General features: G+C 34.3%; 1 protein-coding gene across 1 annotated transcript in view; it reads right to left on the bottom strand.

The window, feature by feature from the left end:
- Positions 1 to 744: 744 nt before the first annotated feature.
- Positions 745 to 13,729, bottom strand: part of BMPR2 (bone morphogenetic protein receptor type 2) — a 206,745-nt gene continuing 193,760 nt past the window's right edge. The window contains exons 11-13 of the mRNA XM_025893138.2: positions 13,483 to 13,655; positions 9,633 to 10,912; positions 745 to 8,215 (exon numbers count right to left, since the gene is read on the bottom strand). Coding sequence (XP_025748923.1) covers positions 7,965 to 8,215; positions 9,633 to 10,912; positions 13,483 to 13,655 — 1,704 coding nt within the window. The 3' untranslated portion in view covers positions 745 to 7,964. The remainder of the gene's footprint in view (positions 8,216 to 9,632; positions 10,913 to 13,482; positions 13,656 to 13,729) is intronic.

Genomic DNA, 13,729 nt, shown 5'->3' on the forward strand with positions numbered 1-13,729 from the left:
CTTCAGCTTGGGTCATGATCCCAGGGTCCTGGGATCAAGTCCCTCATTGGGGTCTTTGCTCAGTGGGGAGCCTGCTTCTCCCTCTGCCTGCCGCTCGCCCTACTTGTGCTCCTGCTGACAAATAAAGTCTTCAAAAAAAATATGTTGCCTTCACAAACTCATATTGCATTTTAACAAGGACTTCTAAATACACAAAGATCTAACTTAAAAGATTATTTGATGATGTTAAGTACAAACACAATTTTAGGCTAATAGGAGATAGTCGTTTTGGTACCTGCTAGATTTTCAGTAACTGCAAATTGCTTCATGTATGTTCCTGGCTATTCTTTTTACCACTGGGCCATTTTCACTTTTATTTTTGAATTTTCTTGCCATAACCAGAGATTTAAAACTGTTAGTTCAAAGCAAAATGGAAAATACATTGAATCTCATTTTACCAGTTCTGTGGCTTTGGACAAGACATTTAACTTCCCTTAGCCACAGTTTTTTTATTTTTAAAATGGAGACAATATGTATTTCATAGTATTGCTATGAGGATTATCAACATATGTAGAATAACTACCACAATGCCTGGTATACAGAAAGTGTGCAACTATTATTCTAATGTTAGTTGATTTTTTAAAAATGTATCATACTGAGTAATGAGTATATTAAAACATTTACTCTTCTGGTGCAAAATATCTAAAATATCACACTAACAGTCATAATTTCTGGTGACCTAATAAAATCAAAAGATACAATTACTGTTGTTATTAATATGATCTTTAATAAATGGAATAATGCACCATTTTACAGCAAGCCTTTTTTAAACCTAAAGAACTGTCTTAAAATCTTCTCCAATGTCTCTGTAGCAATACAATCTTTTTATTTAGGTTTATATATATCAAAGCATTTACTTACAATTATTCATAAAAAACTCTTTAGTGGCTTAATGTCAGCTTTCATAGTGGCATCCATAGATAATACAAAAGAAAAGTGATTTGCTTTATTTCATACTCACACTGATCCATCAAACACAACTTACACAGCATAGCAAGGTCTCAGACGGCTTTTACAAAAGCAAAATAATTGAAAGTAATTATTCATAAATTCATATGATATTCTATCTGTAATGTAAGAGCAAAACACACCAACAAAAGATACCCGTTAACAAGAAAGAGGGTTCTGAGGAATTGCCAATATTTTTTAGCCTTTCTTATTCCAGAAAAGCATCCTCAGAAATGAATACTCTGTAGCTTATGTTTCTCCTGTCCATTCAGAAAAAGCATGGCAGCTACACATCTCCATGTTTCAGCTACTACAATACCCTAAGAGTTAGTGTACTTTACAATTATCCACTTATCTTCATTTGAAAAATTATCAACAGAAAATTAAGGATGATTCCAGCTTATACAAACACTTACACAATATAATTTCCATGGAAACATGACAAGGCATACAAAAACTTTAAATAAATAAATGTGACGAGAAAAAGAAAAGCCACAGAAGCCAAGCAATTCAATTTTATCCAGATCCTATCTTTGAATTGCATCTTTTAGTAATTTAGTTTTCTTATTATTAAGCTCCTTTAAAAATATGTTTCCCTATCATACTTAAGAGGTTTGGTAATAAGGTGGAGAGCCTGAGACAAGAGACGGGTTACAAATAAATTCACTGCTAGGATTTTAAGTATACAGCCTATCAATTTGGAGCTTGGACTTGTCTGATTGAAGGAAAAATTCTATTTGGATCTGACAAGGTGATAAATAACTTACCAGAAGTTACCTTCTCAAAACCATCCAAACTATTACTAAAGCTATAAACTCATTATTTCACTTTTAGAAGAGTTTTTTTTAATGTTAAATTACCTCAAGAAAATTTTAACTCAGAGGAACTTTACTAAGTTCTCCCACTAAAAAACAAAGCAAAATGAAATGATTTGTCCCATCATGTATAACCATTTACCCAAAGAAGAGAAATGGTTTTAAGACGGTGCTTCAACTCTAAGGCCTAAATAGGCTGCAACATGTAGCCAATTAGTTGAGTCATTTCCCTCTATTCAGTAATTATAGAACTGGGCAAGTTTTTATGATTAATGAAATCTGATGTTATGTCTATGTAAATTAAGTCAAATCATAAGATGAAACATTAAATGAACTGTATGTGCAACAAACACTTTAAATATTCAACTGGACTAATTGCTTGTTTGCTACCAATTAAAGTTTCTCATGTGCAAAGGGATGAAAAGGGCCCTGAGTTTTTAAGTAATATTATGTCTATAGAGTGAGTCTAAAACATGAAGATGTTTCTGAAATCTAAAAGTACAAATAAAATGGAAAAAACCTACGTGTTGCCTTTTGAAACATTTTTAAAAAGTTGTAGTTTAAAATACAGTAATTTTTTTAAAAATTCAATCATAAACTGGATGCCCTAGTGATGTGATTTATTTCTAAAGATTTCTTCTCTCTTACCCAAATTTTAGAATCTGGGTTGCAAATTAAGTTTAAAAAAATGAATGTCACCACAATTAATAGTAACACTATGAACATCACATAATAACGGAATTGGAATTTTCAAGATATGATAGATTTATTTGGGGCATAATTCTAATACACAGCATTAAATCTTCTGAATTATTTACTTTCAAATGTATCAGCCATGAGATAAAATCCTAAATTTTCTTTATATGCACAAACACTCAACTTTAACCAGCCACTTAAAAGTTAAATGAAAGTTGTTACAGTCCAGTCTATGTTGCAAAATAATAAGTATTTCAAAAGTGGTCTGCAAAAATGTTCATAGATAATACCTGATTATTGTAAGTTTTGTTTTTGAAAGTTAATCTTGCATTTTGTGTTTAATATTTGATACAAAGAAATATGTAAAATGTTGTGGCTCAATCATAATGCTAAGCTTGCTGCAATATAGGTTAAAAAAATTTTAATGGCAAAATTATGTACAATTCTGTGTGCATGGCTTTTTAGTTATAACTAATGAGAATATAAAATTGTAAAACTCCACAATTTAATAGGAAATGTTAGATAATACAAAACTTAATTAAGTGCTGATTTTCTGACAATCTGATGGTTGGATCCATTGTCAAATGGTAACGTCTTCATTCTCAATTCTGTCCTACTGAACTATTACTTAACTAGAGTAATGAATTTGAATATAATGTAAAATATAATTTCAGGTGTTCTTAAGTATAAAGTTATTAAAATAGGGCTGAGAAGGAAATGCTAAGGGAACCACAGCAATTTTGTCTGAAGAACTGAGACTCAGATGTTAACTGAGAAGCCGAAAGCATAATGAAAAATAACAATACTGGAGAAGATAGCCAACTGCTCTCCCTTTTTACTGCTGGAGGAGACAAATGCACATAAAATGAAACAGGAGGGAAGCAGAATAGACATGAAGAAAATTTTCCTGACGCAGAAGATTGCAAGTCAGACAACCAAAGGATAGAGTAAGTCAGACACAAACTAAAAGGCGGTTGAAGGAAAGTAATGAGTAGGTGCACGAGAGCACCCTGAGATTTCCTCTTTTCTTCTATGTTAGTTAATCTGAGAAGCTATAGAAAAGCCTTCTTTTGATAATAACATTTGTGTAACTAGCTCAAACAGTGATTTGCCAGATTTACTAAATCAAGGAGTATATATAAGAGTGGATCATGCAAGGTAGTTTTGGCTAACATTTGCATAGTTCAGAATCTATAAGTTAAAATGCAATTTTATCACCGAGGAGCAAACTGACAGCAAAAGGTATATTTACAAACATCTCAGTCTGAAAGAAACTTCGGGGGTGTATGTGGGAGTGTTACACAATTTCTGGAATAACAGGTCTAGATAATCAACTAACATGTGTGTACAATTTCTAGTAAGTTAGCTTGGAAGATAAAGTAATATATAAAGCAATCTGTGAATAGTTATGCAATAACCTGCACATAACTGGTAGTAAGTTCAACATAAATTTATAAAAGGTTGTATAGGAATACAATGTAATCTCAAGTTCTAGAAGCTAACTACCTCCAATGAAATATTCATTTCCATAAATATTAAAAAAAGAAACAAAAAACTTATTGAAGTATTCTTCCATTTTAAATGACTTTGAGGATGGAAAGTTCAGTAAATAGCTGCAGCCTCCAGGTATTCCATTTGGCTTTAGATGCCAAACTTGAAAATATTTTAAATAAAAACACTTGCCAAATTTTGTGACAATTCCCACTGAAACACATACTTACTTGAATGTTCCTACCTTCCTTTAGTTATTTTCACATTCAGAACCAATGTACATTTTCTGCAATAAGTGGGTACATGTAAGAAGCTACTGAAACTGCTTTATAAAAAAAGATATTATCTTTGTATCCTTCCTATGTCCTCCTCAATTAGTTTTCTGGATTAGTAAAATTTTCTCTAAGTCACTACAAGCAGAAATTTTCAAGATAGGGTCAAAGGATTGATGAGACTTTAAGTCCATGTTAAATTAATTCTTCAAGTCAAGCATGGAATCAATTTAGGGAAAAGTCTTTGTTCCCACAAGCCACCTTCACTTTTCCCTTAAAATTTACTTTATCTTTAGTTCTACAGTGCAAGAATATTAGGAGTGAAGTGAAATAATTTTAGGATTCATGATAGCAGATGTGGGATTGAATTTTATCTTGAATTAGTAATTATTTCTCCAAGCAACAGCCAGCATAGACATTTCTACACGTCATTAAGGTATCTGCTTTGGCTTATATACAAGCCACAGTTGTGCTGGAGTATAATGACTGAATTTCTTGCAAAATGTCAGTGTATTACACATCCTGTCATACAGTGCATAGGTAGTGTGGTGTGGATGAAAGAGATGTGGAGAGGCAAACCCAGGTTAAAATCCAGCTTTCTCTATTACTAGGATGTGGAACTTGGGCAAATGGCTTAGCTTCTCTTTGCTTCAATTTCCTCAATCTGTAAAGTGGGAATATTAACTAAGATCCTTAAATAGTTCCTATGAGGATTAAAAGATTGGGTATGTATATCCCAGCATTCAGTATATAACAAATTGTCAATTAGTATTATTTAATTCCTGTGCCTTTTCATAACATTTTACACTGATACAGGTTTCTTTTGCCCAAATTAGGAATTTAAAAAGGGGGAACACTGTTAGGAATTATAATTAAGTCATTTTTGTCTAAACCTAATTCAAACCAAGTTATTTCAATGACTCAGTTCTGACATACAATTAAGATAGCTCAGGGAATTAATACTAGAATTTGATTACCTATTATGATGCTTTTAAGGTTGTAAAATTAGCAAAGTGAATTTTAATTTTTTTTCATTAAATGGCCTTTATTCGAAGGATCCAAATGCTTTTCTACTACATGCAAAATATTGTGATAGCAGTTAAATATTAGCTTTAAAAAACATTATTAGAGGAATAAAGTTAGCAAGTATTTTAAGTAATTTCGCTTGCTTGTATAGTACAGATTCTAAATCAGTCTGATGTCCAATTTAATTTAAAATTTATTAAAATGATCTACACTTTTTACTCTTCCTATTTTTTAAGGGTCTACTAAAAAAAACTACGGAAAGAAAATTATTTGTTTTAAACATGTTTGCATGAAATGGGAAACTTAAAAGGATTCTCTTTTATTTTGATATATTAATTCTTGAAAGCATTTTATTAAACATAAAAAAAAAAGATGCTGGAAAAATTACAACCAACTAGCCTAAACACAAAGTGAAGTAGAATGTAAGATAACTCTGTCAGGAAAAGATCAGTTAGATCTCAAAAATGGTCATTTATCCTCAATTGGAGAAGGAATATAATTTATTTGATTCAAAGATATCCTACACGTTTGAAAATAATGAAATGCAGTTGAAAGACATTTAAAGGCAAGAGAAGTAAGTGAAAATTTGGTGGGAAAGATATAAATAATTTGTTATATAGATAGAAGAATAATTATGCCAGAAGACTGAAAAATGTTAAGGATCTGAATCAAGAGAAGGGCCAATAAAACAAAAAAAGGTGGAAATCCTGGGCACTAGAAAAATAATCTTAATTCTAAAAATTCAAAACTGTGTTCAGCCATCCATCAGAATAAATGTGAAGTGTTGTAACATCTAACTCATAGGGTTATAGCAGATGACAAAAAAAAGGAAGGTTTATATAGTAAATTATAAATATTTTGGACAGCAAATTGGGAAATTTATGTTATTTTTAGCTAAATGATGAAGATAGAGGAATATGAGTGAGAAAATATTGTTCAGGAGATACAAACCTAAAAGTAAGAATATAGGCATTTGTGTTTTTCTCTTAGCTTTTTATCTTCCAGAGAAATCTTAGAACTTAGTTAAATAACATCTATTAAGTACTCTGAGAATCTGGAAAAATTAAGTGAGATCATCACTGTTTGCAAACTGATAGAAAATAATTTGTGCTTATAAAAAAAGTCCCTTATTTGACATAAAGTGCTTTATTTAAAAAAACATGCTGAGGTTGTGGTTTAGAGATAACTATCAGTAAGGAAAGAAGCAAAGGAAGCTTTTAAAAAAAACAATATGACTTGAAGGATACATAACATGTTATCACTAAAAGATATATTCTAATATAATGTAAATAATAAATGCTGCTCACATATCAAAGATCATATGAAAAGCTGGCAAAAAGAGAAATTATGAAAATAGGATTAGTGAAGAAACAGTTTTGAAAAAAGAGAGGTAAGCCTCAGTCTGCTCAAAAATGATAGGTTTGGCAGCAATCTTTCCTTCCACAGGGATTTGGCATGCCAAATGAATGATTTTTCCACACAGTGTTTTAGGTCATGGGAAGAGGACTCATTTTCAGATAAATTCACCAGGCGTTGCTTGGGAAGAGAATAAAAAGTTACTACTGGTTCAAAACCATGAACCGATTTTGAAGTTACTTTAAATAGGAAATGTAATTTTATTTGAGTCAAAGATGGCCTATTCAGAGAATGAAGGCTATAACACTATATAGTCTTAACCATCTACCTACTTAAAAATTCCATATAAGTATAGCTCTCTAAGTTTTCTGATAAAAATGTGCTTTTTAAATAAATGAATATGGAACATGAACATACATATAAAAATAAAATAAAATGAAGAAAGGCTAATATTTGACTTCGTCTACTTTGTTCTATGCTCTCTTATGAACGTCCAAAAACCAGAACCAAATACTTTTATTAAAATGCCTGGAAAGAAACATTTAGGACTTGGAAGGTTAAAAGAAATAGCATTTCAAATTAGGTTTTGGTAGTTCCTTCTTTAGAGCCCTTTGAGACAATGTTTCTGCATTCTCCATAAGGAGAGAGAAAGCAAGAAATCAGGTAGCTGCTTTCTCTTGTGCAAAAATCACTGCCACAGAACTGACCTGCCAAAAGTATGGGGGTTGGGGCAGAAAAATGTACTTATTATGGAAGAATGTGTGCTCTGTTAGGAAGAGAGCTTACAAGAAAGCTTATTTGTGGACTATAGACTATTGCACGTTCAAACAAAACACAAGAGAAAAGAATGTCCAACAGATAATATGTTCAGGAACAGTTCAACATATAAACTAGCTTGTGCCCAGAAATAAAACATGGATACCAGACACTGCTGCAGTCAAACCTGTCTTAATTTGCTTCTGTTTTAATGACCTTTAGAAACTGGTCCAAACTGATTATCAGCAATACATTGTTTTTGCTTTTTTTCTTAAAAAAATATTTTGAGACCACTTCTGATACACACACATAAAATTCTGTGGTCATAACAGACAAATATAACTTTAATGAGACTAAACAAAAGTGCAAAACTTAAAAAAAACAAAATTAAAAAATAATGGAAGCATAAGCTAAATTTTTCTGCATAGCTGAAATCTATTTAAAGCAAGTCCTGTTGCAGGGGTGGGAAAGGGTACTGACAGGAAGATAAAGCAGTTTTTTTAAATGTCTTCTGCACATTTAAATGATGCAAAAAATAATTTCACTCCATAGGCTTGAAAATATTTCACAGACAGTTCATTCCTATATCTTTAGAGACCATGGTTGTGGCAGTGCCTCCTTCTGCAAGGTAAACTGCGGTGCTGGATTTGGAATGAACTGCCCTGTCACTGCCATTGTTGTTGACCTCACAGTCCAGTGGTTCAGTGGAGATGACCCAGGTGGAGGGGCGCCACCGCTTAAGAGAATAGGGAGTTTTCACACGTTTCTTAATCTTTTCACCAGATCCTGATTTGCCATCTTGTGTTGACTCACCTACTGGAAATAAAAGGACAGAAATAAACTATATATAAAGAAACTATTAAACAGTAAGAAATTAGGTCTGTAACTCAAGAACAGATCAAACTAATATCTGCAGGAGGTATTAACAGACATTACTTGAAATTCATAATGCCAGACAATTATTTTCTAGGCAAAACTTAACCAACTTATTTTGAGACTCTTTAAGCACAACTGTTTTCATAACTGTTGGCTTATTCTATTGGGCAAGCAAAAACAAAGGAGAAAATTAAAAGTTCTCAGCTGTATTCTCAAATCCTTTGGTTGTTGGTAGTGATCCTAACTTGGCAAAATGCATTTAATCAATCTACTTAATTTCCAAAGCAGATCAAATTTTAAAGGCACCTGGCATATAATATTTTCAGAAGAATGACATAAACACTACAGTATAAGTTTTCTAGTAATTTCCCCTTCCCACACCTGACTAGACATTTTATTGCTATGGAGCCCTGCTATAGGGTGTATTAACTGGTCTATAATACAAGCCACTCAAACAAGGGGATAGATTCTACTGATTTTTTTTTTAAAGTAAGCTCCCAACATGGGGCTCGAACTCAAGACGCCAAGATCAAGTTGCATACTCCACTGACTGAGCCAGCCAAGGGCCCCTCTACTGATTAATTTTTGAGAGCTGAATCCCTTCAGGCCATTTTGTAGTCCTTGACAACAACCATAAAACATGACTACTTTTTTTTCATAAAGTGCTGTCAGTCTAAAAGAGAAATCATTTTGTATAATGATGACTGTTAAAGATTTTGGTGGGCTCTCCTGTCTCGTGTTACAATCCCTTTAGAACTAGAAACCAAGTATCAAGTTATTTGTCTAGGGGACCCATGGCACAATGCTATAGGCATGGAGGAGGCTCAACACCTAACTCTTGGAAAAGATGACACACAAAAAAATAAAAAACAAAACAAGAACTTCAGTTTTTTTATAATGACTTCTTCTGAATTTTCTCTGGACTTTAAAGATTTAAGGTTAGTTTGATAAAATCTAGATGGGTATATAATAGATATTAATATACTAAACAACTATTTCAAAAGTTCTACTGACATCATTTTACCTGGAACTTTTAAACTCGTATTTACTTAATTTCAACCATTCACGGCAAGTACGTGAATTGCATTATGAACCAGGAGCTATATAAGGCATGTATTAAAGTTGGTATTAAGTTCTGACTGTTGTAACATTTGACTATTTAATTATCAACAACAACAAATTACTTTTTTTCTTTACAACAGTCTGATTAGTTTTGAGGTCCAACCAAGTGGCTTATTTTATTTCCAAAAGTGGTAAAAATAACTAATTGTTAGTTGAAAACACAATTTAATTTTATCTAAGTAATTAAACGGTCCCAAAAGACAAGCAGGAGAGATTAAATGATCCCTCCACTTACACTGCAAACCGCTGCCATCAAGGATATTTGTGGCTGAAAGATCCAGAGAATTAGGCCTCTGTGCTTTTCTGGGTTTTGATGGTCCAGGATCTGCTACTGTGCTTGGAACACCCTGTGTAAGAACATCTTGCTCTGAACACGGATTACTGTTGTTGTTATTGGAATTAGTTCGGCCACCTTCCAGTGGCCGTTCCCTCCTGTCCACAAGACGATCCAGAACACCTTCATCATGGCCAGCCTGTTGCTCTCGTCTCAGTAAAGGTTCATGCTCATCAGGACTGGAATTAATATTCAGTCGGGTATCCTCACCAATGAATTGATTCTGCAGCATTTCTTGGCCCCTGTGTGCCACTGTGTTGGCTGTCTGGCCAGATGGTACTGCCCCATTAACATACTGGGTAGTGGCAGTATGGGAGTTAACACTGTGGTTTCTACCTGCCACACCATTCATGGTGACCGTCACCACATGAGGTTCTGCAGCATTGATTGTATTCATCTTGGCAACTCCAGTTTCTACTTGTTTCAAGTTTGATTTGTGCTTGCTGCCAAATTTCAGCCGGGGCTCCTTTGTTGAATTTTTGGTGTTTAAAGGCAAACTAGTAGGTCTCTTAGGAAGGTTTTGTTGCTTGGGGAGAGGATAGATCTGAGCGGGTGGAACATCAGGAATTAAACATGCCTGGCCATTTGCAGCTTGTGTGAAGTCCTGCTGTCCAGTCACTTCTACTGCAAGTTTTATGAGTGGGTAAAGCAAGCTAGAACTGGTGCTGCTCAGTGGGTCTGGTCCACTGAACTGTTTAAGAGAATGCTCCATGAGATTCTCATCAGAACTTTCCTTGAGGTTCTTATCAACTTCTTTTGGGTCCAGCTTGTTGGTCTCCAAGTCTTCTTCTGTAAGTTGTAAGCAGACAGGGGTTGGCCCAATTGGCTGTGAAACATTTGTGGCATGCAGATTTGTTTCATCTGAATATGGCATCTCAGATATAGTGGTCATGCCAGTGCTTGGAGTGAGGCCAGTGGTGTTTGTGGTGGTTGTGTTGGTGGACAGGCTGGTGACGCTTGTTTCAGGGCTGGGAATTCGAGCTTGTGCTTGCTGCCGTTCATAGTTAATTGAGTTTCGGTTCTTTTCCCCTATAGTCAAAGGTGTGCTAGACATCGAATGCTCAGAGGAAATATTCTTCACAATGCTGTCAGTATGATGGATAGAGTCTTCAATGTATGAGGAAGAAGAATAATCTGGATAAGGGCCAATCTTTGGCACACGCCTATTGTGTGACAGGTTGCTTAAAGAAAGAAAAAAAGTGCCACATTGAGAATGTACATTTATGACAAACTGACCCTCCAAGTTTAATACCTCTGATTTTTAAGTATGAACTGTTTTTTATTTTATTCCTAACCACATTGTACTAGAGGTTATGTAAAAATTGTGATCACATAATCAAGTGTCAATTAATAACTTGCTAAATGCTAGTTTTTTAAAAAAGATTATCATTTATTTGAGAGAGAGAGAGAGAGCGCAGGAGAAAGAGCAAGAGCCGGGGAGAGGGGCAGAGGGAGAGAGAGAGAAGCAGACTCTCCATTGAGCAAAGAGCCCAGCAGGGGGCTAAGAGATCATGACCTGAGCTGAAGGCAGACAGTTAACCGAATGAGCCACCCAGGTGCCCCTAAATGCTAGTTTTATATGAATTAAGACTACTGAAAAACCTATGTGGATCTAGATGTGATTTTCATAGATGGTCATTATTTTGGTTTATAAGAGTTAATTAAAAAAATCTCCTCTATAGGGCGCCTGGGTGGCTCAGTTGGTTAAGCGACTGCCTTCGGCTCAGGTCATGATCCTGGAGTCCCGGGATCGAGTCCCACATCAGGTCTCTGCTCAGCAGGGAGTCTGCTTCTCCCTCTGACCCTCTTCCCCTCTTGTGCTCTCTATCTCTCATTCTCTCTCTCTCAAATAAATAAATAAAATCGAAAAAAAAAATCTCTATAGTTTTGTAACATCACCAAATATATTTTTATCAACTGTAGGTATAGTTGCACAACCAGATATAAAGGTGCTATATGTTTCTTTTGTACTCCTACAATCCTAGATACATAGTGGCAACTCAATACTTTATCAATTAAGTTACAATGGCCAAATGGTAAAAAGAATATAAGCTTTTACGTTGTTCCAAAGTGCTTCCATGCTTCCATTAAGAGGCAGTTTAGCAATGGAATGTATCTTTCTGGGGGTAAATTGAGCCATATCAAAGAAAGTTCTACAGACTAATGGCAAAATGTGACATTCAGATAAAGGAACAACAATTCAGAACTACTCTCCAACTATTAAGAGTTCTTCACTGTCATTATCACACCTTGAGAGGGATGGTTCTTGAGCATCACACTATAATATATTTAGGTTATTTAAAATAAAAGCCAGGGATAGCTTTAACTAAACAATGGGAACATTAATAGATACAAGTGTTGTAGGAGAAAAGCAGCAGCTCAAGGAGAATGACAGGAGGGTGAAGAATAAAAAAGTAGTTGTAGAGCACTTGGAAAGGGGTCTGGGGGATAAGATTCAATACAATGAAACCTAGAATGGAATGACCATGGGATGAACCATGATTTAGGGGAAACTATTTAGAAGTGACTGGACATGGGAAAAAGCACGTAAAACAGAGCTGAATGATTTAGGGGGCACAAAATGGTCAACACAATGGAGGGTCGCATCAAGGATTCTTCTTACCATTCAGGAAAAGTTCAAAAGTACTTAGAGTAAAAGTAACTCACTCGTGAGAGAGGTACAAATAACATGCTAGAACACACAGAAAATACAGAGATCAGGGGAGACAGAAGCAGAGGACTATCCTCAGGTATGCATAAAGTAAGAAAATTCGTATTTAGAATTGCTAGCCTTTACCTTCCTTGACTTGCTGATATATAAGGAATAAGGGTTCCCATGCTGAAGCTAATTCAGTCCAAACACAAGCACTGTAAACCCAATTTTGGGTCTATAAGTTTGTAACACAAATTGCTCTTAGAAATTAGAATAGAAAACAGCAAAAAAATTATTCAATAATCAACTATATTTTTATCTCAATTTTCTCTGGTAACTTTTTCCTGCTTTTCTGAAAATTTTAACATGTATTAAATAAAATGACAAATTTTTGGGAAAACTTTCCCCCAAACATGGAACAAAGAAACACAGATTACATTGTCTGAAAGTTCCAATTTTTAGGGAATTTTTTAAAAAGTCCTTTTACTTAGGATGAAAAATCATAATTTAACAAAGAAATGTCTCATAAAGTAATATTTATGATGGGATAGAAAAATCTTATGAGTTGCTTTCATGTTAAAGTAGTAGTAGTATATTCTATACAAAAAGCATTGGATAGGAAGCCTGAAATCTTAGTCTCCGGTAAAACAGTGGTTAGATATATAGGCAAGTTCATAGTTCTATTCTCCCTAAAGAAAAATAAAAAGATAAAAAAATAAAAGGCAAGAGAAAGAGGAATAAAGGCAACAAATGATAAATGAGACAATGCATGTAGAAGTGCTTATAAACTTTTGAAACTATGAAAATGTTTTGCCTTTATTATTTTAGGGAAGAAGGAGCATTAATAAAGACTAATCTCTTTTGCTGTATCTTGAGATACTAAAAAAAAAAAAAAAAACACAGATGCCATCCTGCACTTATACCAAACAAAAATCTCTAGTAAAAAAACCGGCATAATGAAAGAAAAATCACAATGTTAGGTTGTATGAATTAATCATTGCCCTTTTAGACTGGTTTAATAGTATTTCTTTTTCTAACCTCTGTTTAGTCTCGGTTTTCAATACTGAATGCTGAATGCCAAACCCCTCCAGGTCTTACCGCTCATTCTGCATAGCAGTAGACATGGGATTGACTGTTGGGCTCACAGATTTGTTCCTTTCCCATATCATCATAAGTTCAGCCATCCGCTCCTCAGCACACTGCGCAGTAAGCCGAGCCTCTGCATCCTGGTCCCAACAGTCTTCGATTGTCTCCTTGAGTGACCTCACTGCCTATAATAAAGTATATGTCAAACAGTGTATCTTTAAAAAAAAAAAGTATTGAGATTTTTAGTGACATGAGGTAA

This window comes from Callorhinus ursinus, unplaced genomic scaffold, assembly GCF_003265705.2.
Source record: "Callorhinus ursinus isolate GAN/ISIS: 27379988/994484 unplaced genomic scaffold, GSC_fseal_2.0 scaffold2, whole genome shotgun sequence".
NCBI classification, from domain to species: Eukaryota; Metazoa; Chordata; class Mammalia; order Carnivora; family Otariidae; genus Callorhinus; species Callorhinus ursinus.